The sequence below is a fragment of the Pseudophryne corroboree genome, chromosome 8 (genome assembly GCF_028390025.1).
Source record: "Pseudophryne corroboree isolate aPseCor3 chromosome 8, aPseCor3.hap2, whole genome shotgun sequence".
Taxonomy (NCBI): Eukaryota; Metazoa; Chordata; class Amphibia; order Anura; family Myobatrachidae; genus Pseudophryne; species Pseudophryne corroboree.
In genome coordinates, this window is record NC_086451.1 from 441,824,100 (window position 1) to 441,849,038 (window position 24,939).

General features: G+C 47.2%; 1 protein-coding gene across 6 annotated transcripts; it reads right to left on the bottom strand.

Moving 5' to 3' along the window:
* Positions 1-2,194: 2,194 nt before the first annotated feature.
* On the bottom strand, positions 2,195-23,331 carry TYW5 (tRNA-yW synthesizing protein 5). Of its 6 annotated transcripts, none has more exons than XM_063938113.1 (9): positions 23,308-23,331; positions 20,345-20,433; positions 18,915-19,069; positions 11,573-11,642; positions 8,144-8,188; positions 7,508-7,645; positions 6,385-6,472; positions 3,638-3,754; positions 2,195-2,708 (listed from the first exon to the last, which is right to left on the bottom strand). In XM_063938113.1, exons 2-9 carry the CDS (start codon positions 20,426-20,428, stop codon positions 2,452-2,454), a joined length of 954 nt encoding a protein of 317 aa, XP_063794183.1. In that variant the 5' UTR covers positions 20,429-20,433; positions 23,308-23,331; the 3' UTR covers positions 2,195-2,451. The 6 variants fall into 6 exon arrangements, with proteins under 6 accessions (XP_063794183.1, XP_063794181.1, XP_063794179.1 ...); XM_063938111.1 differs by lacking the exon at positions 23,308-23,331 and adding an exon at positions 23,171-23,251; XM_063938109.1 differs by lacking the exon at positions 23,308-23,331 and adding an exon at positions 22,815-23,077.
* Between the last annotated feature and the right edge of the window lie 1,608 nt (positions 23,332-24,939).

The window sequence follows — 24,939 nt, forward strand, 5'->3', positions numbered from 1 at the left end:
ATAGTGGTGTCACATCTTGTATAAAGCACACGTGTGTTCTATACCGTACTCTGCATATTATAAGTGTCACATCTTGTATAGAGCACACGTGTGTTCTGTACCATACTCCGCACATTATAGCAGTGTCACACCTTGTATAGAGCACACGTGTGTTCTGTACCATACTCCGCACATTATAGCGGTGTCACACCTTGTATAGAGCACACGTGTGTTCTGTACCATACTCCGCACATTATAGTGGTGTCACACCTTGTATAAGGCGCACGTGTGTTTTGTACCATACTCCACACATTATAGCAGTGTCACACCTTGTATAGAGCACACGTGTGTTCTGTACCATACTCCGCACATTATAGCGGTGTCACACCTTGTATAGAGCACGCGTGTGTTCTGTACCATACTCCGCACATTATAGCGGTGTCACACCTTGTATAAGGCGCAAGTGTGTGTTCTGTACCATACTCCGCACATTATAGCGGTGTCACACCTTGTATAGAGCACACGTGTGTTCTGTACCGTACTCCGCATATTATAAGTGTCACACCTTGTATAGAGCACACGTGTGTTCTATACTATACTCCACATATTATAATGGTGTCACACCTTGTATAGAGCACACGTGTGTTCTGTACCATACTCCACACATTATAGCGGTGTCACACCTTGTATAGAGCACACGTGTGTTCTGTAGCATACTCCACACATTACAGCGGTGTCACACCTTGTATAGAGCACACGTGTGTTCTGTACCATACTCCACACATTATAGCGGTGTCACACCTTGTATAGAGCACACGTGTTTTCTGTACCATACTCCGCACATTATAGCGGTGTCACACCTTGTATAGAGCACGCGTGTGTTCTGTACCATACTCCGCACATTATAGCAGTGTCACACCTTGTATAAGGCGCACGTGTGTTTTGTACCATACTCCACACATTATAGTGGTGTCACACCTTGTATAGAGCACACGTGTGTTCTGTACCATACTCCGCACATTATAGCAGTGTCACACCTTGTATAGAGCACACGTGTGTTCTGTACCATACTCAGCACATTATAGCGGTGTCACACCTTGTATAGAGCACACGTGTGTTCTGTACCATACTCCGCACATTATAGCGGTGTCACATCTTGTATAGATCACACGTGTGTTCTATACTATACTCCACATATTATAATGGTGTCACACCTTGTATAGAGCACACGTGTGTTCTGTACCATACTCCACACATTATAGCGGTGTCACACCTTGTATAGAGCACACGTGTGTTCTGTACCATACTCCACACATTATAGCGGTGTCACACCTTGTATAGAGCACACGTGTGTTCTGTACCACACCCCGCACATTATAGCGGTGTCACACCTTGTGTAGAGCACACGTGTGTTCTGTACCATACTCCGCATATTATAGCGGTGTCACACCTTGTATAGAGGACACGTGTTCTGTACCATGCTCCACACATTCTAGCGGTGTGACACCTTGTATAGAGCACACGTGTGTTCTGTACCATACTCCACACATTATAGCGGTGTCACACCTTGTATAAAGCACACGTGTGTTCTGTACCATACTCCGCATATTATAGCGGTGTCACACCTTGTATAGAGGACACGTGTTCTGTACCATGCTCCACACATTCTAGCGGTGTGACACCTTGTATAGAGCACACGTGTGTTCTGTACCATACTCCACACATTATAGCGGTGTCACACCTTGTATAGAGCACACGTGTGTTCTGTACCATACTCCACACATTATAGCGGTGTCACACCTTGTATAAAGCACATGTGTGTTCTATACTATACTCCGCATATTATAACGGTGTCACACCTTGCATAAAGCACACGTGTGTTCTATACTATACTCCGCATATTATAACGGTGTCACACCTTGTATAAAGCACACGTGTGTTCTATATATACTCCGCACATTATAACGGTGTCACACCTTGTATAAAGCACACGTGTGTTCTATACTATACTCAGCATATTATAGCGGTGTCACACCTTGTATGAAATGCACATATGTGTTCTGCACCATACTCCGTGGAATGAGGTGATCACACAACTAAACCGCTACAGACTATGCTAGCGCTATATAAACATCTGGTATAGCAACAGTTGTGTAAAAGTAACCAGGGGAAGAGATGTGGGAATGGGATGTTTTTCTACAACATTTACATATAATATAAAAATATATTTTCTTTATTCTTGTATTGTAAGAAGTAGTTACAAGAAACACACAATATGAAGAGCAACAGTATGTACTAACACATAAAACATGTGCTGTCTGTAAAACAATGGACAAAAAAAAAGTAAATTGCCCTGGATCACAGACAAGTGGAACCAACCAATCATGAGATACTGTATGTATTTACCCCCATCCCACCCCATAATCCTGGACAATGTCCTTTCATTTGCAGCCTGTGTATAAAGTTCCAGTGTTATTCATAGTTTGCACTGTAGGCTTTGGCCTGTACACGTAGAACCATTTTCCTAGCATAGAAATCTTTATATTCCTCAGGCAGTTCATCGAGAGTCTTCAAGGCCCGATCTAAGATCTGCGTCGCCCTGGAGGCCGCCGTGAGGTCCTTGTTACCATACGTGTCTGTTCTGTCATAGAACTCCGGGGTCAGGTGCTTCCAAAACACATTGACCCCCACTCCAAACTCTTCCGCCACTGTATTGTGGAACCAGAGGGCTAGAACCAACAAGAGGAAGTAAGTAACATTTACATAGATAGTTTATAGTAGCTTTAGTGATTATAGTTGGGAAAAAGAAAAATCATCATATCTAAAATCTAATTCCAGACATGCAGATCCGGAATACAGCCGCTTGGAGCAGCTGGTGACCGGTATTGCACAGTTATGACTTATTCAGGTCAGGAAAGAGAGGAGTAACACTGGGCCTGATTCACCGCGCAATGCACATCCGCTTTGCAGACGGATGTCACGATTTGTTAGCCACTGTGCGTTGCATCGGAGCCTGCGTGCACAACTTTAGGCCAGTTAGAGTTGTATCCATCTCAGCCACATTTCCGCTTGTAGATATAACGGCGGGTTATTCGGACGTGGGCGTATGTAGAGACATAGCGGATTTCAGACGGATGTCTTGCACCAAGGATAGACTGACTTGCGCCAGCAGATGATCGGGAGCAGTGCAGCAGCATAAATGCGGGTGACTCTAAATACGGGCGGAAATCCGCATTTATTTTCAAGCAGGCAATGTCGCCGGGATGCGCGTGTCTCTGAATGGGGCCCATTGTGACACAAGTGCTGCAAGACACCTCTGCTGGTAAATGGTGATACACGGCTGTCCTCAAATGGACACTGTCGGAAGCCTGCGTGGTAATTAGCACAACATACATGTACTGATCCCCGTTTAATAACTTTCTTAACGACCACCGTAAAGCCCACTACTGTAGCAGCTTCTCTCTGCCTGGCTGAGGTCTATTCTGGCCAGATGAGTATCACCATCACACCATGACTCAGTGTTAGGACACCTTCATATAACAGCGTCTGTGCTGTGCTTAGTGTAGCAATGCCGGATAACACTAAAGTAGTAGTCCTTAATGTTGCCTGGAAACGGCTGATGTGGGGCAGTGACTATGGGATGTATAACGGGACTCACCTGGGATAAACAGCACATCTCCTGCGTGTAAGGTACATTCATATCTCCTCGCCTGGGAGAACAGAGGATACTTGGCCAAGTCTGGCTTATCTACATCTAACACCTCAGATTTGTCACCTGAAAACAAGACAAAAAAACCATCATGGCAAAAGCATAGGGCGATTGAGCACAGGTCACAAAAAAAAAATTTTTATTGAAAAAAAACCCCAAAACGGACAATTAATTACCCTATAACGTGGGTACGAGAAAATATATATAATATTTTTCTCCTAAATACTGTCCTCATTGGTGGTGCGCCCAGAGCCAGAAAGTACATTGAGTAACAAGGGAGAAAGAGAAGGCTCTTGTGTGGGCGCACTCTATACAGGATAGAAAATTCCTATGATGTATGAGAAATAACAAAGAATGTTAAAACATAACTTTTATTAGTAATAATGAAAACACATTTTACCCATCTAAATGATCCAAAAAATAAAGAAAAATGTTAAAATGTTCTGGTCTCTTCATATAGAGAATGATTGGAAAGGTTTGTAGACACGAAATTATCATACCACCTGTTCCCCTGACCAGTACAGATAACTGTATTGATAGGACCGAGGAGTGGAAAAGGCGTTCATATGTAAATTTTCAACTATAATCACTTAAATTAAGTAGATATATAGTTGTTTGACGGTCACCAGACTCTAGCACCTGAGTCATTCGATAAATATCATGATTATGAATAGAAAGAACACATTAATCTGCATTGAAAATCCACTGGATGGATAAGAGAATATAGGAAAGAAAAAGTGGTGATACCGCTGTTGGCGTGTTCTTCTCATACAGAGAGGAAAGAAATTCCTGATCTACAACACCAGGTAGTCTACCTGGTGTTGTAGATCAGGAATTTCTTTCCTCTCTGTATGAGAAGAACACGCCAACAGCGGTATCACCACTTTTTCTTTCCTATATTCTCTTATCCATCCAGTGGATTTTCAATGCAGATTAATGTGTTCTTTCTATTCATAATCATGATATTTATCGAATGACTCAGGTGCTAGAGTCTGGTGACCGTCAAACAACTATATATCTACTTAATTTAAGTGATTATAGTTGAAAATTTACATATGAACGCCTTTTCCACTCCTCGGTCCTATCAATACAGTTATCTGTACTGGTCAGGGGAACAGGTGGTATGATAATTTCGTGTCTACAAACCTTTCCAATCATTCTCTATATGAAGAGACCAGAACATTTTAACATTTTTCTTTATTTTTTGGATCATTTAGATGGGTAAAATGTGTTTTCATTATTACTAATAAAAGTTATGTTTTAACATTCTTCGTTATTTCTCATACATCATAGGAATTTTCTATCCTGTATAGAGTGCGCCCACACAAGAGCCTTCTCTTTCTCCCTTGTTAGTCAAAAACCATCATGGTTCAAGCTTTGGAGAGCCTGTAAATATAACGTAAGAGAACAAGAAGTGCTAGAAGTATCCTGTGAGGCTGGTGTCAGGAACGTGTGTCATTATAGGGGGTAACATAACATGCCCTTGGCAGGATAAGATTTGGGACAGGAGGCCTTGATATGGAGTATAAGAGAATCTGGTGACTGCAGAGCTTACTGCATATGCAGACCATACTATATTGTGTAGACCAGTAGTACTGTGTAGTGTGAGGCTGGATTATGGGGGTAATTCAGATCTGATAGCAGCAGCAAATTGTTAGCTAATGGACAAAACCATGTGCACTGAATGGGGGCAGATGTAACATGTGCAGAGAGAGTTAGATTTGGGTGGGTTATATTGTTTCTGTGCAGGGTAAATACTGGCTGCTTTATTTTTTACACTGCAATTTAGATTTCAGTTTGAACACACCCCACCCAAATCTAACTCTCTCTGCACATGTTACATCTGCCCCACCTGCAGTGCACATGGTTTTCCCCAACTGCTAACAAATTTGCTGCTGCGACCAGATCTGAATTAGGCCCTATGAGCAGATATAAAGGGGAGAGTAATATAAAGTGTGCTGCACATGACGTCAGTGCCTCATTATCCAGCAGCGACCGCCGTGCACACTGAGGGGTGAGACACCACTGTGATCAGACACCAGACCTATTACTGCTGGGACTCACCTGTGTAGCTAATACCCCTTCCCCACCGCCTGAGGTGGGTCGCACCCGGGAGCCAGACACAGAAGCTCCCAGGGTATGACCCGCCTCAGGCCCCCCGCTGCCGCTGACTGCAACCCTGAACATTGCCGGGTTGGTGACGTCAGTGGTGACGCAGTGGGGGACGATGCTAGTAGATCACATGATCTCCAAGCGCCGCCTGTACACACACAGTGAATAGGAAATGGGTGACATCGACCCGGCTCCTGTTCACACCACACAGCAACTCGGGTTGAACACAAGTTCAACCCTGCTCGCTACCAGGGTTGAAGTACCGGGTCGCTTGACCCGGTATTTTTCCTCTAGCACCTTTCAGACCGCACCTGAACACAGGTTATGCGCGCTCATGTGCCATTATCCCGTGTTCACAGGTGGCGGTCTGAAAGGGGTATAAGTAACTGCTTATTCAGTAAATACCTATTTCCACAATACTGGCTGCTGTTGTGTCACTGTTACCGATGAACACCTTACCCAGACTGTGAGTGTAACTTGTGTGACAAATGTGCCGCCCTTATTGTGATTTATGCAACTTACATAAAAAAACAAAAACAACCTTTTGGTAACACAGACTTCAGGGGACAGCCTACTTTCCGTACCTGACAGGTATAAATATGGTGCATCCCGTGGACTATACAAGACGACTCTTTTTTTCCCAGTCACTTGAATAAGCAAGTTATCCATAACCTGAAAGTAGAATAATTGCCTGTCAGTCACAAGAGAGACAGTGAGCGGCTAGACTGATGGACAGGCACTATTGATGATCACAAATAAAAATTATCTTGTGTCCTGACAGCGCAGGGTCCCTGCCGTTGCCCCACTCCCTCATCAGGAGTGGCAGGCGTCTGGAGGAGACACCTGGAACGGTACTTCCGCAGCCCACTCGGGTATTGCAGACAGGCCAAAAGGAAAAAGGGATGATGAACAACTTACACTACAGACCGCGGATGTGTCCTAGCATTAAAGCATCTGTACTTGGGGCAATGTAGAGAAAAACGGAATCGATGTTGAATGGGGGGGCACAGCGAAGGGAGGAACACAAGCAGTAGCGGTTCTTGCTACAGGCACACAGGATTTTTGCCCGGGGCACCGCCTTCCGGAGGGCGCCGCCGCCATGGCAAGATCCGCTAGTGGTGGTGCCCCACGGTGCTGACTGTCACTGCTGTGCAGTGCGCGATGATGGCATTGTGGAACGGCACATAGACACTAGGGGTCATGATTGACCTCTAGTGTCTATGCGGTGCTATGGGAGAGACTCAGAGGAGCGGCGCCGGCGGCTGGAGACAGTGGGCAGCAGCGGTCGGGAATCAGGAGCGTGGATGGTGAGTATTAATTTAATTTTTTATTTATGTATTTGTAAGTGGTGCAACTAGGGGGCACAAACGGGGCACAACTGTACTGGGGGCAATACCACTGGGGGCACAATCGGGGTACAACTCTACAGGGGGCATAACTGACCACGCCCCTTTATGAATCCACACTCCTATTTTCACCCGGGGCACCACAAGTGCTAGAACCGGCCCTGAACACAAGCACGGACAATCATTTCAATGCTTATGCCCTGGCACTTTCCATTCACACCCCATGGTAGCAGGGTCCTTCACAGGATGAAAGAGAAACAAGGAATGACACTTTATGGGTTAGTGTGGGTGCATCTGCTAGTGTATAATCTAGGTTTTGCCTAAATGCCTGTCTATTCCCTATACAGTCCCGGTACCGTACATCATAGTGCGTCCAGAGCTGCAGTCCTGGAGAGCTGATACGGAACACACTGGAGAAGAATTGGTCTTTCTGGAAGAACTCCGGAATCTGGATGTCTGCCGCCAACTCTGGGAACTGCGTAGCGATGTCTGCAATATCCTGCATAGACAAAAAGGCGACAGAAACAAAAGGTGTCAGAAAATGACAAAAAAGGCCCCAACATCAGTCACCTCATAGTACTGGGATCTCCTGTGGCTACAACATTTACATTAGGATTCCCCACGCTTCATATAAAACAGGACAGGTTATCTGGCAACCAGTCCCTCATGGAGGGGAGCAGGATCAGGATCACACAGGCTGCGGCTAAAAACAATAGGATATAGGGACTTACTCGGGTCTGTTATCAAAGCAAAAAAGTAAGCAATTGGGCAAAACCTGCAGGTGGGGCAGATGTAACATGCACTGCCGGTGGGGCAGATGTAACCTGTGCAGAGACAGAGCTTAGAGCTGTATAAATGACATATTGGAAGAAGTGACTTTGTCTTCTATGTAACAGCTCCCTGGCAGGAACAAGCAGCAGTATTTATTCATCATCAGGACACAGTCTGGACTGTTTGCTGTGCGGAGTAATATTTCCTATGTGTGCTTACTTTTTACCTTGCGAGGGTCTTCACCCAATGATCTAAGATAGTATTTCTCATCCTAAAAGAGAGCAACAAAGTCACATTTGGAGAAATTAGTTGTGAAGTGTAATGGAGACCTCAGTAACAATAATCGCTTGCATTAGTGAGAGCACACACTCGGGGCTGGATCCGATTAGGGGTGAGGGGGTCAGTAACAGTCCCACAACTCGCCCCCCTCGTGGCTCAATCTCGCCCCAATTTGCAGATACCTATATACCGTCCTATGAAGCCGCAATCAAAAGTCAATGAATTTGGAGCTAATGCAATTGTGCAATTACTCGTCACATTCCGGCTCACCGCTAATAGAATCACACCCTAAGTGGGTGTTCTGGCAATTCTCGTCATACAGCAAACTGATTCCCATACAAAGATGTAAATAACTAATTACAACCATGGAAAAATAATGGATAAGTGGCTTCAATATTACAGTCTGTCCCACCAATTAGGGGAACCGGTTAGATTGGGGGTTTCTTACTAATGCGCCTGATTCTACAGACAAATGGCGTTTCTTCTGGTGGGAGGAAATAGTCCAATGAACTTTACAATGTGAAGACTGTGCATTAAGGGGGAACTCAAGATTTACAGGATGTCCATAGTGCACAGCCTGTTCTCTGCAACGATGGCAACGATCAAACACCAATGGTTACCTGTAACGTCTTTGGCATCATCAGGAAATATCAAATGTGTGTACCATACTTTTGCAAAATAATACCCCTTTTCCACTGCAGTAGCACGGGTCGCAGCCGTGTCGCCTAGACAGCTAGCCGGGTTGAACACGTGTTTTCAAATCGGCTAGCTACCCGGGTAGGATTCCCGGATCACTTGATCCGGGAATTTGCCAGGGGACCCTTTTCCACTAGGGAAAAACATGGGTAAATGCGCGCCCCCACGCATTTACCCGTGTTTTAAAAAGCTAGTGGAAAAGGGGTATTAGTGATATACAGTTAAGAAAAAGCACTTGATTATCTTTCTTAGAGGGGTATCCCATTACCTGCGTAATTTACCGCACGCCAAAAAAGCTCATTTACAGCTATGGGCTAACCAATTATAGCCAGTTTTTACTGTGCAGTAAATTACCCTGTATCACACGGAATTACATAGGTTCCACGAAAAAGCCGTGGCCCTATCTGTGACCCTGGCAGTGATCGCGGCTTCTGAGAAGACTTATCAGTGATTTGGTCTCGCCTGCCTGAGGCAGGATGAACCAAACACCTGATAAGTGCCGGCACCCGGGGCTAATAGGAGAGCCTGGGCATACTAATTAGGCATGGTAATTAACCGCGGCTAATTACATACTGTCCATAAAGACACACGACTTATTGGAGACAGTAATTAAGCTCTGAGAAGTATTTTAGGAGAACACAGAGAAACATTTGCAATTAATTAGTGGTGGTCCAAAAGAATTGTAGTCAGTAATTTAAAGTGTCCTTTTTTAGCTTCTGCCAACATGGTCATACCAAAACCACAGCACAATCTCATAATTTACCATGCAAAGGATCTGCAGAGTCGGCCCCACGCATATCCGGGGTACGCGGCTGAGTAAGGGGCCACACTGAGGAGGGCGCCGGGTAGCAGGAGTCAGACATTGCGTCTGCTCCTGTTTGGAACCGGCGCCTTCCCTGATGCCAGAGATAGGACCCTCTCAGTGACTGCAGCGGAGCCTCGGTAAGAAGCAATGCTGGGTCAGGGGGCCTTTGTGTACCTGCCACTGGGGGCATATGTGTAGCTGCCACTGCTGGGGGCATATGTGTACCTGGCACTGCTGGGGGTATATGTGTAGCTGGCACTGCTGGGGGCATGTGTGTACCTGGCACTGCTGGGGGCATGTGTGTAGCTGGCACTGCTGGGGGAATATGTGTAGCTGGCACTGCTGGGGGAATATATGTATCTGGCACTGCTGGGGGAATATATGTATCTGGCACTGCTGGAGGCATATGTGTAGCTGGCACTGCTGGGGGCATATGTGTAGCTGGCACTGCTGGGGGAATATGTGTATCTGGCACTGCTGGGGGCATATGTGTACCTGGCACTGCTGGGGGCATATGTGTAGCTGGCACTGCTGGGGGAATATGTGTATCTGGCACTGCTGGGGGCATATGTGTAGCTGGCACTGCTGGAGGAATATGTATATCTGGCACTGCTGAGGGAATATATATATCTGGCACTGCTGGGGGAATATCTATATCTGGCACTGCTGGGGGCATCTGTATATCTGGCACTGCTGGGGGCATCTGTATATCTGGCACTGCAGATTGTCTGGCCATGCCCATGTATATCTGGCACTGCTGGGGGAATATGTATATCTGGCACTGCTGGGGGCATATGTGTACCTGGCACTGCGGATTGTCTGGTCATGCCCATGTATATCTGCACTGCAGATTGGGGTAAAATTGTCTGGCCTGTCCCTTTCTTGTGAGAAAACACCCCTTTTTATGGTTAGAGCCTTCGACACGCGCTGTCCCTTTAAGAAGTTTATCCCATCAAAGGGCGCCAAAACTTACTATAAAAAATAGGCTTGGGCCGGCCCTGTGCAGAGGTGCAAGTCTAAAAGCAGAATGTGACGGGCCCATGACATCCACAGAACAATGCAATTATGCCCCCTGCCCCCTTTATGGTTCCCAGCCCCAAACATGTCATACACCTAGGAGATTGCAGGTGGCCACCACTAATGCTAGCTGTTATGGGAGACATGTATGAGATTATGGGGAGACATGTATGAGATTATGAGGAGACGTGTATGAGATTATGGGGAGACGAGATTATGGGGAGACATGTAGGAGATTATGGGGAGACATGTAGGAGATTATGGGGAGACATGTAGGAGATTATGGGGAGACATGTAGGAGATTATGGAGAGACATGTAGGAGATTATGGAGAGACATGTAGGAGATTATGGAGAGATGTAGGAGATTATGGGGAGACGTGTATGAGATTATGGGGAGACGTGTATGAGATTATGGGGAGACATGTAGGAGATTATGGGGAGACATGTAGGAGATTATGGGGAGACATGTAGGAGATTATGGGGAGACATGTAGGAGATTATGGGGAGACATGTAGGAGATTATGGGGAGACATGTAGGAGACATGTAGGAGATTATGGAGAGACATGTAGGAGATTATGGGGAGACATGTAGGAGATTATGGGGAGACATGTAGGAGACATGTAGGAGATTATGGAGAGACATGTAGGAGATTATGGGGAGACATGTAGGAGATTATGGGGAGACATGTAGGAGATATGTAGGAGATTATGGAGAGACATGTAGGAGATTATGGGGAGACATGTAGGAGATTATGGGGAGACATGTATGAGATGATGGGGAGAAATGTATGAGATGATGGGGAGACATGTATGAGGACAACACACTATGGCCCGGTCGTGCTGCAGACAGGCGCTACCTCTGAGATGAAGAAGTCTCTGTGCTTGTTCTCCGCTGCCCGCTGCACAAATACATTAAATGGCAGAGATCTGAAACAGAACAGGCAGGTCACTTACACACAACACAATGTTTCTTTTCAACTGCGTAGGAATTGTGTAACGGACCATGCAAATGGCAGAATGACACATACAGGAAAAAATAGGATTTTAATACCTACTGGTAAATCCTTTTCTCTTAGTCCGTAGAGGATGCTGGGGATGCTTCAAGAACCATGGGGTATAGATGGGATCCGCAGGAGACATGGGCACTTTAAGACTTTAAAAGGGGTGTGAACTGGCTCCTCCCTCTAAGCCCCTCCTCCAGACTCCAGTTATAGGAACTGTGCCCAGGGAGACAGACATTTTGAGGAAAAGGATTTATTTAATTATTTTAAAACTAAAGTGAGATACATACAAGCTCACACCTCAAACACGCCGTACAACATGGCATTCAACAACAACGCATGCAACGGCATGACCAACAACAGCCATAGACTGACTGTACTTAACTCAACACGAGTGTAACCATAACCAAACTGCAGATACAGCCCACACTGGGACGGGCGCCCAGCATCCTCTACGGACTAAGAGAAAAGGATTTACCGGTACGTATTAAAATCCTATTTTCTCATACGTCCTAGAGGATGCTGGGGATGCTTCAAGAAACATGGGGTTTATACCAAAGCTCTAGAACGGGCGGGAGAGTGCGGATGACTCTGCAGCACCGATTGACCAAACAAGAGATCCTCCTCAGCCAGGGTATCAAACTTGTAAAACTTCGCAAAGGTGTTTGATCCCGACCAAGTAGCAGCTCGGCAAAGCTGTAATGCAGAGACCCCGCGGGCAGCAGCCCAGGATGAGCCCACCTTTCTGGTAGAATGGGCCTTCACCGATTTCGGTAACGGCAATCCTGCCGTAGAATGAGCCTGCTGAATCGTATGACAGATCCAGCGCGCAATAGTCTGCTTAGAAGCAGGAGTCCCAATCTTGTTGTGAGCCCACAGGACAAACAGAGCCTCGGTTTTCCTAATCTGCACCGTTCTGGTGACATAGATTTTCAAAGCTCTAACCACATCGAGAGACTTCGATTCCGCCAAGGCCTCAGTAGCCACTGGCACCACAATAGGTTGGTTTACGTGAAATGAGGAAACCACTTTTGGCAGAAATTGCTGACGAGTTCTCAACTCCGCTCTATCAGCATGGAAGATTAAATAAGGGCTTTTGCGAGACAAAGCCGCCAACTCAGACACCCGCCTTGCGGATGCCAAGGCCAACAACATGACTACTTTCCAAGTAAGGAATTTCAACTCAACCTTACATAAAGGTTCAAACCAAGGAGATTGCAGGAACTGCAATACCACATTAAGATCCCATGGTGCCACAGGAGGCAATTCTTTCTGAAAGAAAATTGATAAGGCCGAAATTTGTACTTTAATAGAGTCTAACTTTAGGCCCGCATCCACACCTGCTTGCAAACAATGGAGCAAACGCCCCAGCTGAAATTCTTCCGTAGGAGCCTTCTTGGATTCACACCAAGACACATATTTCCTCCAAATATGGTGGTAATGCTTCGCCGTTACTTCCTTTCTAGCCTGAAGAAGTGTGGGAATGACTTCACTGGGAATACCTTTTCTGGCTAGGATTTGGCGTTCAACCGCCATGCCGTCAAACGCAGCCGCGGTAAGTCTTGATACACGCACGGACCTTGTAACAGGTCCCCCCGTAGAGGAAGAGGCCAGGGATCTTCTATGAGCAACTCCTGAAGATCTGGATACCAGGCCTTCTTTGGCCAGTCCAGAACAATGAGTATCGCCTGAACCCTTGTTCTTCTTATAATCTTTATCACCATTGGAATGAGTGGAAGTGGAGGGAACACGTAGACCAACGGAAATACCCACAGTGTCACTAGGGCATCCACCGCTATTGCTTGAGGGTCCCTCGACCTGGAACAATATCTCTGAAGTTTCTTGTTGAGGTGGGACGCCATCATGTCTATTTGAGGAATTCCCCAACGACTTGTCACTTCTGCAAAGACCTCTTGATGAAGACCCCACTCTCCTGGATGGAGATCGTGTCTGCTGAGGAAGTCTGCTTCTCAGTTGTCCACTCCTGGAATGAAGACTGCTGACAGAGCGCTTGCATGTTTTTCCGCCCAGCTAAGAACTTTCGTGGCCTCGGCCATCGCCGCTCTGCTCTTTGTACCGCCCTGGCGGTTTATGTACGCCACTGCTGTTATGTTGTCTGACTGAATCAAGACGGGCAGACCGCGACAAAGATGTTCCGCTTGCAGAACGCCGTTGTAAATGGCCTTCAATTCCAGAATGTTTATATGTAGTCAAGCTTCCTGGCTTGCCCATTTTCCCTAGTTGAAGGAAAGAGAGAGATACAAACTTAAAGCGCTCCTATAAAAACCCAAGTTTACAAACACACACCCAGTGGGTAATTAAAATCAATTGGTCACATACACTGGTGTTTCAAGAGATGAATAGGAATCCAACGTTGGTTATAGGCAGGTGGATCTAATTCTCATATAAAATGTAAGACAAAGAAAAAGTGCAATAGTGCGATTATCCTTTTAAAAGTGCATGAATTTATTTTAATATTGCACTTACACCAAGCAGATGAGACCAGTAGCATATAAAATAAATCCTCATTGGCAGTACAGCAGCAAAGGACTGAATGATAACAGTCCTTATAATATCCAGCGCTGATATCAAACAAATGCAGCTAGACCTCATAAAAGATAAACAGCAGAAGAAAGTGCAATAGTGCAATTATCCTTTTTTTAAAAACAAGGGTTTATTTTTAAACATTGCACTTACATCAAATAGATGAAATAAAAGCATATAGGTAAATCCCCAATGAAAGGTACAGCCACAGGAAGCAAGGTCTGGAAGGGGCCAGATAGATAAAGCACCCAAGGATAATGGCTCCGGAAACCAGGATCCAACACAGTCCCTCAGCGTCCAGTGCAGACGGTAAGACTCAAAAGGGGGTCACAAGTAAAGCGGGAGAGTACACGCTTAACGCGTTTCAAACTTTCATAGTTCTTCTTCAGAAGCGTGTATCTCTCTCTTTCCCTCAACTTGTGTGTTTTAAGTGTAAAGGGATGTACACTTTGAGATATAATTTTTAGCTGCACCTGTGAATCAATTTGCGCATGTTTTTAAACTATCTTTCTACTATAAGTATCTCCTTTGACCATTTTCCCTGAAAATTTCTCCCCTGTGTGACTGCTCCCCAGCCTCGGAGACTTGCATCTGTGGTCACCAGGATCCAATCCTGAATCCCGAACCTGCGTCCCTCCAGAAGGTGAGAACTGTGCAGCCACCACAGAAGGGAGATCCCGGTCCTGGAAGATAGAATTATTTTCCGGTGCATGTCCAGGTGAGATCCGGACCACTTGTCCAACAGGTCCCACTGAAACACCCTGGCGTGGAACCTGCCATATGGAATGTCCTCGTAGGCCGCCACCATCTTCCCCAGCAACCGAGTGCATTGAAGAACTGACACTTTTGCCGGTTTCAGAATCTGTTTTACCATGTTCTGTATTTCCAGAGCTTTTTCCACTGGAAGAAAAACTCTCTGTAATTCTGTATCCAGAATCATACCCAGGAACGACAGCCGTGTCGTCGGAACCAACTGTAATTTTGGCAAGTTTAGGAGCCAACCATGTTGTTGCAGAATCGTCAGTGAGTGCGCAACATTTTTCAGCAATTGCTCCTTGGATCTCACCTTTATGAGGAGATTGTCCAAGTACGGGATAATTGTAATTCCCTGCTTGCGCAGGAGAACCATCATTTCTGCCATAACCTTGGTGAAAATCCTTGGTGCTGTGGACAGACCAAACGGCAACGTCTGAAATTGGTAATGACAATCCTGAACAGCAAACCTCAGGTATGCCTGATGTGGAGGATATATGGAAACGAGTAAGTAAGCATCCTTTATGTCGACCGACACCATAAAATCCCCCTCCTCCAGACTGGAGATCACTGCTCGGAGAGATTCCATCTTGAATTAGAATTTTTTCAGAAAGAAATTGAGGGTTTTTAGGTTCAGAATCGGTCTGACTGAGCCATCAGGCTTCGGGACCACGAACAGACTCGAATAGAAACCCTCCCCCTGTTGTGACGGGGGTACTGTGACAATTACTTGATTTTGACACAGCTTTAGTATTGCAGCGCATACTACCTCCCTTTCTAGAAGAGAAGCTGGCAAAGCCGATTTGAAAAATCGGTGAGGGGACACGTCTTGAAACTCTAATTTGTACCCTTGGGTTACTATTTCTAATATCCAAGGATCCAGGTCCGAGTGCACCCAGACCTGACTGAAAAGTTTGAGACGTGCCCCCACCGGTGCGGACTCCCGCAGAGGAGCCCCAGCGTCATGCGGTGGATTTGGTAGAAGCCGGAGAGGACTTCTGCTCTTGGGAACTTGCCACAGTCTGTGACCTTTTTCCCCTTCCTCTTCCTCTCGTAGCAAGGAAGGAGGACCCTCATCCTTTTATGTATTTATTGGGCCGAAAGGACTGCATCTGATAGTGGGGCGTTTTCTTCTGTTGTGCAGGAACATAAGGTAAAAATGACGACTTACCCACGGTAGCCGTAGATACCAGGTCAGTGAGGCCGTCACCAAACAAGACACTACCGTTAAACGGTAAAGACCCCATTGCCTTCTTAGAGTCAGCATCATCATTCCATTGATGAATCCACAATGCTCTCCTAGCTGAGACTGCCATGGCAAAGGCACGCTATCCCTGTCCAGGGTATCTATCTCAGATGACAAGTTGTCTGCCCACTTTTCAATAGCGCTACTCACCCATGCCGAAGCAACGGCAGGCCTGAGTAGCGAAACCGTAGTGACATAAATGGATTTTAGTGTATTTTCCTGCTTACGATCCGCAGGATCCTTTAGGGCTGCCGTGTCAGGAGACTGAAGCGCCACCTTTTTGGATAGACACGATAGAGCTTTGTCTACCGTGGGGGTTGACTCCCACTTTTCCCTCCCCAAAAGGAAACGGATATGCCACTGGAATTCTTTTGGGAACCTGTACCTTCTTGTCAGGATTTTCCCAAGCCTTTTCAAAAAGAGAGTTCAGTTCATGAGAGGGAGGAAACGTTATCTCAGGTTTCTTTCCTTTAAACATACAGACCCTAGTATCAGGAACAGCAGGGTCCTCTGTTATATGCAACACTTCTTTTATCGCCACAATCATGTACTGAATGCTCTTGGCCAGTTTAGGATTCAATCTGGCATCATTATAGTCGACACTGGAATCAGAATCCGTGTCGGTATCCGTATCTGCTATCTGGGTAAATGCATGTTTCTGTGACCTCAAAGGGGTCTGAGCTTGTGACAATGCATCCTCCATGGATTTCCTCCATGTCTGGTTCTTAGACTCAGATTTATCTAATCTCTTAGTCAACCGAGCCACATTTGCATTCAAAACACTCAACATATTTACCCAATCAGCCGTCGGCGGTGCCGACACGGTCACTCCCCCAGCCTTTTCTGTCCCCACTCCAGCCTCCTCCTGGGAAGAGAACTCAGCCTCAGACATGTTGACACACACGTACCGACACCCACACTGGGGCTATAGGAGACAGACCCACAACAAAGCCTGTTAGAGAAACACAGAGGAAGTTCTGCCAGCTCACAACCCAGCGCCTATCCCGGTTCTGAAGTGAGTAAAATACTGCCAAGACCCTGTCAGCGCTTTTACTTTCAAATAATTAGCACCAAATCTCTTGTGCCCCCCCGTTTTGCACCCTGTTACTTGTACAGTAGTGTGGGAGGCCAGGCTCAGCGTCTCTGTAGCTTCTGTGAAGAGAAAATGGCGCTGGTCAGAGCTGTGAGGGCTAAGCCACGCCCCCTTAATGGCGCACTTCAGTCCCGCTTAATTTTAGATATTTATACTGGCGGGGGTCTGTAATTAGTGCCCAGGCACTTTATACACTTCTGCCAGTGCTGATCGGACCCTCTGGAGCTAATGGTGTCCAATAGCCTAAGAAGCAGAGCCTTTGAACTCACAGAAGTAGGTCTGCTTCTCTCCCCTCAGTCCCACGATGCAGGGAGCCTGTTGCCAGCAGGTCTCCCTGAAAATAATAAACCTAAATCTTTTTTCTGAGAAACTCTGGAGAGCTCCTCAGTGTGCATCCAGTCTCACTGGGCACATATTCTAAACTGGAGTCTGGAGGAGGGGCATAGAGGGAGGAGCCAGTTCACACCCCTTTTAAAGTCTTAAAGTGCCCATGTCTCCTGCGGATCCCGTCTATACCCCATGGTTCTTGAAGCATCCCCAGCATCCTCTAGGACGTATGAGAAAAAGGAAAAACAAATAAATTATATTCTACAAACAAAGTGAATTTAGAAAGAAATCAGCGGTCTGTGTCTGCAGGCGTGAGGTCATGTACGTCTACTGTATCCAGAGAGAAGTACATTACAATAAGTGACTAATGCTCTATCCTGTATCAGTGTGAGCCATGGGAAATAATACAGAAGTGTCAGGCTGGGTACACACCTGACGATGCGCATAAGGGGGGTCATTCCGAGTTGATCGCTCGCTAGCTGTTTTTAGCAGCCGTGCAAACGCACAGTCGCCGCCCACGGGGGAGTGTATTTTCACTTTGCAAGTGTGCGAACGCCTGTGCAGCCGAGCTGTGCAAAAACATTTTGTGCAGTTTCTGAGTAGGTCTGGACTTACTCAGCCGCTGCGATCACTTCAGTCTTTTTTGGTCCTGGAATGGACGTCAGATCCCCGCCCTCCATACGCCCGGACACGCCTGCATTTTCCCAAACACTCCCAGAAAACGGTCAGTTGCCACCCACAAACGCCTTCTTCCTGTCTATATCCTTGCGATAGGCTGTGCGAACGGATTCTTCGTTAAATCCATCGCTCAGCAACGATCCGCTTTGTACCCGTACGACACGCCTGCGCATTGCGGTGCATACGCATGCGCAATATTTACCTGATCGCTGCGCTGCGAAAAACTGCAGCGTGCGATCAACTGGGAATGACCCCCAAGATGCGACATCGTTAAGTGAAAAGATATCGGACATACAGTACACACTGAGCTATATTGTCAGTGATGGCGTCCACCCACATCCGGGTGCATGCAGTCTTGTCCAATATCTTTAGATTTCAAGGCTGGAACTAAAGATATTGGACTTCATTAATGACCCGCAGGAGCGCGCATCAGTAACGATATAGTGTATACACACTGGGCGATGTGAACAGTATATTGTCTGAACCGCCAGTTCGGACGATATATCGGGTGCATATCGTCAAGCATGTACCCAGCCGTAGAGTCCTGGCCTCATCACCTGTACAGGAAATTCTTCTGGATAAAATCCATCTGTGGCAGCTCAGAAACGTGGATCTTCACCTGGCGCTCTCCACCTCTCCTGCTCATGTAATCCAGACTCCACTGGGTTTTACAGGCCCCCAAATCCAGGTCTGTCAGCACAGCCGGCTTTCTCTACAAATCACACATCGTTCCCGTTACATGCAAACATCACATGTTATACACCGTAGTGTCTGTGTAATTACTACATTACCAAGTGCAGACCTATGACGTGCCTAGATATGTTCCATCTACTTGTATGGGGAACGGGGTACAGCATCTAAGGGAAGCCTATGACCCAGGACTCGAGAGTTCTCTATGGAGGAGTTTCAGAATAGAGATTATTTTAATAAAAATATTTTTGCCAAGTAACCGGAATGGAAGAGATAAAGTGATATCACATCTTACTGCTGGGAACAGGCAACATGACCATTGTGGTCGGCCAACATTACAGATTAAGGGGGATATTTAATAAGTAGCGACAACATGTTTAAGCACGTCAATTAAACACGCCATGTTTTACTTTAAGTAGTATTGCAATTTTAAATGTCTAGCTTAAACACGCCAAGACATGGCAGCTCGGGAAATATAACATGGCGACTCGGGAAATATAACATGGCGGCTCGGGAAATATACCGCAGAGGATAGCAGATAAAACGGAAGTGACCCTTCCACCCCCATGTACTGTTTATACAAGACTGCACAAGCAGCGTTTTGGTCCTCAATAAAAGCATAAAACGGTTCTATTATATATACTTTTTCTCTTCATCCCCAAGAAATGGTTATTACTACTATACAACAAGAGCTCATTTACACAAACAGGTTCAGGACTCATGTTCCACCAAATTGATAGTTTTGGCCATTCAGCATTGTCTCTGATTTTAATTGGGACTGGCAATTAAGCTGGGTACACACTGGAGCAATGCCGTTTCAAAATGCCGCTTTGGAACGACATATCGCTTACATCGCTCAGCGTGTACCCAGGATAGCGCGCTCCCGCGGTCACTAGAGTCCTTGTTTATACTAATGAAGGACGGAACATGGTTGTTCCGTTCTTCATTTACATCATGCCAGTGCTTACTGGCAGTCCTCACTGGCGGGCAATGTTGGAATGAATGCCCGTCGCTCAGTGTGTACACATAACCAGTAATTTGGTGGCATCTGGTCTATAACTAGCAGGTGATGCCGCTGCATGTACGGGCAGACTTATTAATAATAGGATTGCTGCATGTGAGTGTATGTATGTGATAGGGAATATAGAGTGTAAGCTCCGCTGGGGCAGGGGCTGATGGGAATGACTGACATATTCTCTGTACAGCGCAGAGGAATAGGCGTGCCCCGTATACCTTAATTACTCATTCCACGTATTGTGCTGCGTGCAGAACATTCGCTCACATGTTATACACTCACCAAAGGATACAGTTCATGTAGAAACCGCTGTTTATCTACTCCGGAGAACCTCGGCACAGGGATTCTTGTTGGATGAAACGCCATAGCACCTGTACAAGAAATATATGGTGAGAATTATTTCCAGTCAGTTTCCAGCCAGCAGAGGCTTGTAGGTGAGACTTTGTTTCTATGGGGGTCATTCTGAGTTGATCGCTCGCTGTCGATTTTCGCAGCACAGCGATCAGGTAAACGGCAAAACTGCGCATGCGTAGGCACCGCAATGTGCACGCACGACGTACAGGTACAAAGAGCATCGCTGCTGTGCACTGCATCTAGCGAAGATTCCATTCGCACAGCCGATCGCAAGAAGATTGACAGGAAGAGGGCGTTTACGGGTGTCAACTGACCGTTTTCTGGGAGTGTTTGGAAAAACGCAGGCGTGTCCAGGCGTTTGCAGGGCGGGTGTGTGACGTCAATTCCGGGACCTCCATCGCTGTATTCATCGCTCCATCCGCTGCACAGGCGTTTGCACACTTGCAAAGCGAAAATACACTCCCCCGTGGGCGGCGACTATGCGTTTGCACAGCTGCTAAAAGTAGCTAGCGAGCGATCAACTCGGAATGAGGGCCCATATGCGGGGTGTAGTATGGTCTGCCGGCGATTGGGGTCCTGGCGACCAGCATACCGGCGCCGAAATCCTGACCGCCGGCATACCGACAGCTGGGCTAGCGCAAATGAGCCCCTTGCGGGCTCGCTGTGCTCGCCATGCTGAGGGCACAGTGGCGCGCCACGCTATCTATTCTCCCTCCAGGGGGGTCGTGGACCCCCAAGAGGGAGAAAAGATGTCGGTATGCTGGCGGTCAGGATTCCGGCGCCGGTATGGTGGTAACCTGTAGACCACCCCATATGCGGAGTACAAACGCTGCAATGAATTCCCAGCCGCGGTACAGGACACCAATTCTATCAGTGCAGACTCGGCTCAGGCTTCACAGGGGAAATTTTCAAAACAAATCTAAGAAAAGTCCGCAGCAGCAATATGCAGGGCTGGGATTGTTCTCTCTTATTTTTATTACGGGAGTAGCTGTGCGAGAGTGTCACAGAAATATGGCAGTGTGCAGCAAGCAATTCTGAAGAACTCAAATCAAGAGTTCTTGTCACCTCCAAGAAGTGGTAAAACGATGCATCTCCTCCATATCTATCATACCTAAGGGCGCAGATGTGCAGTAACACTGCTAGGACCTAACCCAACAGCGTAAGCTTTCGCAGCTACTGTAAGGTCGCTACCATCAACCGGGACCCAACCAAGCGGAGCAGTAACATGCGAATAAGTGCACCGGGGTAAAATAATAGCCTCCATCACATGATGGAGCCGGGGCAGACCCTCCACCATTACTACACAGATTTATATCATTCCTGCGACGATGGGGGAAGATTATCAAAGTTTGGAAAGAGATAAAGTACTAACCAATCAGCATCTGTTTTATTACAGGCTGTGCTAGAAAAATGACAGAAGCTGATTGGTTTATTACCAGTTATTTATACAGTGCACACATATTACGTGACGTCACGGAGCCGCATAGGCCGCCCCACCTCCCCCGCCCCCAACGGGCCGGACACGCCTCCGTTGTCCAGACCACGCCCCCCCCCCCTCCCAACGACATTCAAACACCGTTGGCCCGCCCCGCGACCGCCTCTGCCTGATTGACACGGCTGATAGCATCTCACTGGGCTCCCGAGTTGCGCACGCGCAGTGCGTTCTGACTGGGATCGCTGCCGCAATCCAGTCTGAATTAGCCCCTCTGTTTGTCAGCAGTAGTCTCTGTGTCTTGACTCCACCAGCTCTCTCTCCCATCACTCCGGCTCTCTCTGACTGTCTCTCTGTCTCATCACTCCCCCAACTCTGTGATTGTCTCTCTATCCCATCACTCCCACAGCTCTGTCTCTGTCAGCAGTAGTCTCTGTGTCCTGACTCCACCAGCTCTCTCTCCCATCACTCCGGCTCTCTCTGACTGTCTCTCTGTCTCATCACTCCCCCAACTCTGTGATTGTCTCTCTATCCCATCACTCCCACAGCTCTGTCTCTGTCAGCAGTAGTCTCTGTGTCCTGACTCCACCAGCTCTCTCTCCCATCACTCCGGCTCTCTCTGACTGTCTCTCTGTCTCATCACTCCCCCAACTCTGTGATTGTCTCTCTATCCCATCACTCCCACAGCTCTGTCTCTGTCAGCAGTAGTCTCTGTGTCCTGACTCCACCAGCTCTCTCTCCCATCACTCCGGCTCTCTCTGACTGTCTCTCTGTCTCATCACTCCCCCAACTCTGTGATTGTCTCTCTATCCCATCACTCCCACAGCTCTGTCTCTGTCAGCAGTAGTCTCTGTGTCCTGACTCCACCAGCTCTGTCTCTCTGTCCCATCACTCCCCCAGCTGTCTTAGTCAGCACAGTCTGTGTCCAGATTCCCCCAGCTCTCTCTGACTCATCACTTACCCCACCTCTCTCTCTGCGCCATTCCATCCCCAGTCTCTCTACTGTGACTGCCATGGCTCTCTCCATTTGCTTGCTGCATCTCCATTAGCACTGCAGTCTGTATGCCTCCCTAGGCTCTCTCTGTATCTCACCTCCGTTGCTTTGCACAGTTTCCCTTCATGGAAAGGACCTTTCCCATAATTCAAGGTAACACCAGACACAACCACGTCTATTTTCCCTTCATGGCAAGGACCAGGAAGTGACAGCAGAAGAGGGCGGAAGTTTTGTATTGCCCTTACAGTACGTTTATGTTTTCTCCATTCTGCATTTGTTTTAGGGTATTTAGTTTTATCTATGCACCATTGTACGCTTAGGGGCTCACTTTGCTCTCCACGCTTCATGCTCGGTGTCTTGCTCCGCTCGCCACAGGTTACTATTCCAAATAGTTGGTGACATAGACACAGTGGATTATGGGAAAAGTCCTCTCCACGAAGGAAAACTAGGTTGTGTCTATGTTACCTTCGTGCTCAGGACCTGGAAGTGACAAAACGAGAGGGCAGGAGAGAACTTCCGCCCTTACATCACCTAAATGTTTTCTCCGTTCTCCGTTCGTTTGGGGTAATTTTTTTTTCTATGCAGCATTGGGCCCTCGCGGGCTCCCACTATCGAATAGCTGTGCATGCGCAGAAGAAGCTTTTTGAATGATATAGTCAGCGGCGCGCAAAGTTTCCTCTGCGCATGCGCGCCCCCTCCGCTGGATGTTGTGCATGTGTGTTGCGGTGTTGACTGTTGTCATACTGATGCTTTTGCATGCGCAGCGGGCATCGACCAGCAGCTTTCCGAGTCTGGACTCAGGAGTCACTTACTCTACGGCGGGCGGTCATGACAAGCCCCGTAGCCAGTCACTGACGAGTCTCTCCTACCTGATAGGCTGCCGCTGACCACGCACGACCCCACATAGGCTCAGGCTGAGCAAAATACAAGTACCTGTAGAGTAGGCATGTCCAAACTGCGGCCCTCCAGCTGTTGAGAAACTAAACATCCCAGCATGCCCTGACACAGCTTTTGCATTCTCTGACAGCAAAACTGTGGCAGGGCATCCTGGGATATGTAGTTTCACAACAGCTGGAGGGCCGCAGTTTGGACATGCATGCTGTAGAGAGACTACAGTGGTTGCCGGGGAGAGGCGGGACAGGGCGGCCCTGACTTCTGAGTCAAGTCTGTATGCTGCACTTTTTCAATGGAAAAAAAACCTAAACCATTGCCATCAGCTCCCACGCCCGCCATCGATGGCTGAAAACTATCTGCACTTCTTCTATCTATGGCAAAACCATCGAGCACTAGGTCACAACCATCGATGTATCAGAAACATCGATGGTCATTGGCCATCCCTCGCCTAGGTAGGGATGGCCATCGGTGGGTTGTCCGATGGATAGCCTCGACGGTGTGAAACCATCTGGAAGGGATCCATCAATAATGTTATCCCTGCATTACTGTACAATGAAATGTGGGCCAATCAGAGCATGGGGGCGTGGCTTTGTGGGTGTCAGTGGGTGTTGCTAGGCTCCATGCCCTGACACTTTGAGAAGAAAAAAAAATCGGTAGCACTGAACCATCAATGGCGGGAAACCATCTGGTTCTCCCCCATCAATGGTAAAAGTATTAGACATCGGTCATAGAGCATCGATAATTTTGAACCATCGATGGTCAATGGCCATCCCTAGCCTGGTTATGCGCTGCAATACAGGAGAAAACACGATGCAATAAGTTTAAAAAAATGCTTGATAACATCTGATGCACTTAGCGCTGCAATAGGAGCCTATGGCAGCGAGATAAATCACCCACACAGCTAGCGCAGGGAGCAGAACAGAACATCCTTTAGTACATATCGAGAAATGGTATGTAGTAGGATTTTCACAGCCTTTAATGCATTTACACCTTAACCCCAGTTAGTAAATAGAGCTCTTACTGGTGATTTCTGTGTCACTTCTTATGTAATGTAAAAAGGTGCATTGTTTCCTGCTATTGCTACCAATGCGTCACTCTGACAGCACATCATGAGTGCAGAGCTGTCTTTTCGTATGGGCTCAGTGGGCAGTTGCCCAAGGGCCCCAGGAGTGTAATGGCCTAGGCTGATAGCTGAGGGTCCCC

Bases quoted from the DNA above. Each gene is read 5' to 3' on its own strand.
- TYW5 (XM_063938108.1), bottom strand. From the start codon at position 22,894: ATGGAGATGCAGCAAGCAAATGGAGAGAGCCATGGCAGTCACAGTAGA. The intron at 6,473-7,507 runs GTACGGTACCGG...TTCTACTTTCAG, and splicing joins AGCTCTGGACGCACTATGAT to GTTATGGATAACTTGCTTAT. The intron at 2,709-3,637 runs GTGAGTCCCGTT...TGTTGGTTCTAG, and splicing joins AGATGTGCTGTTTATCCCAG to CCCTCTGGTTCCACAATACA.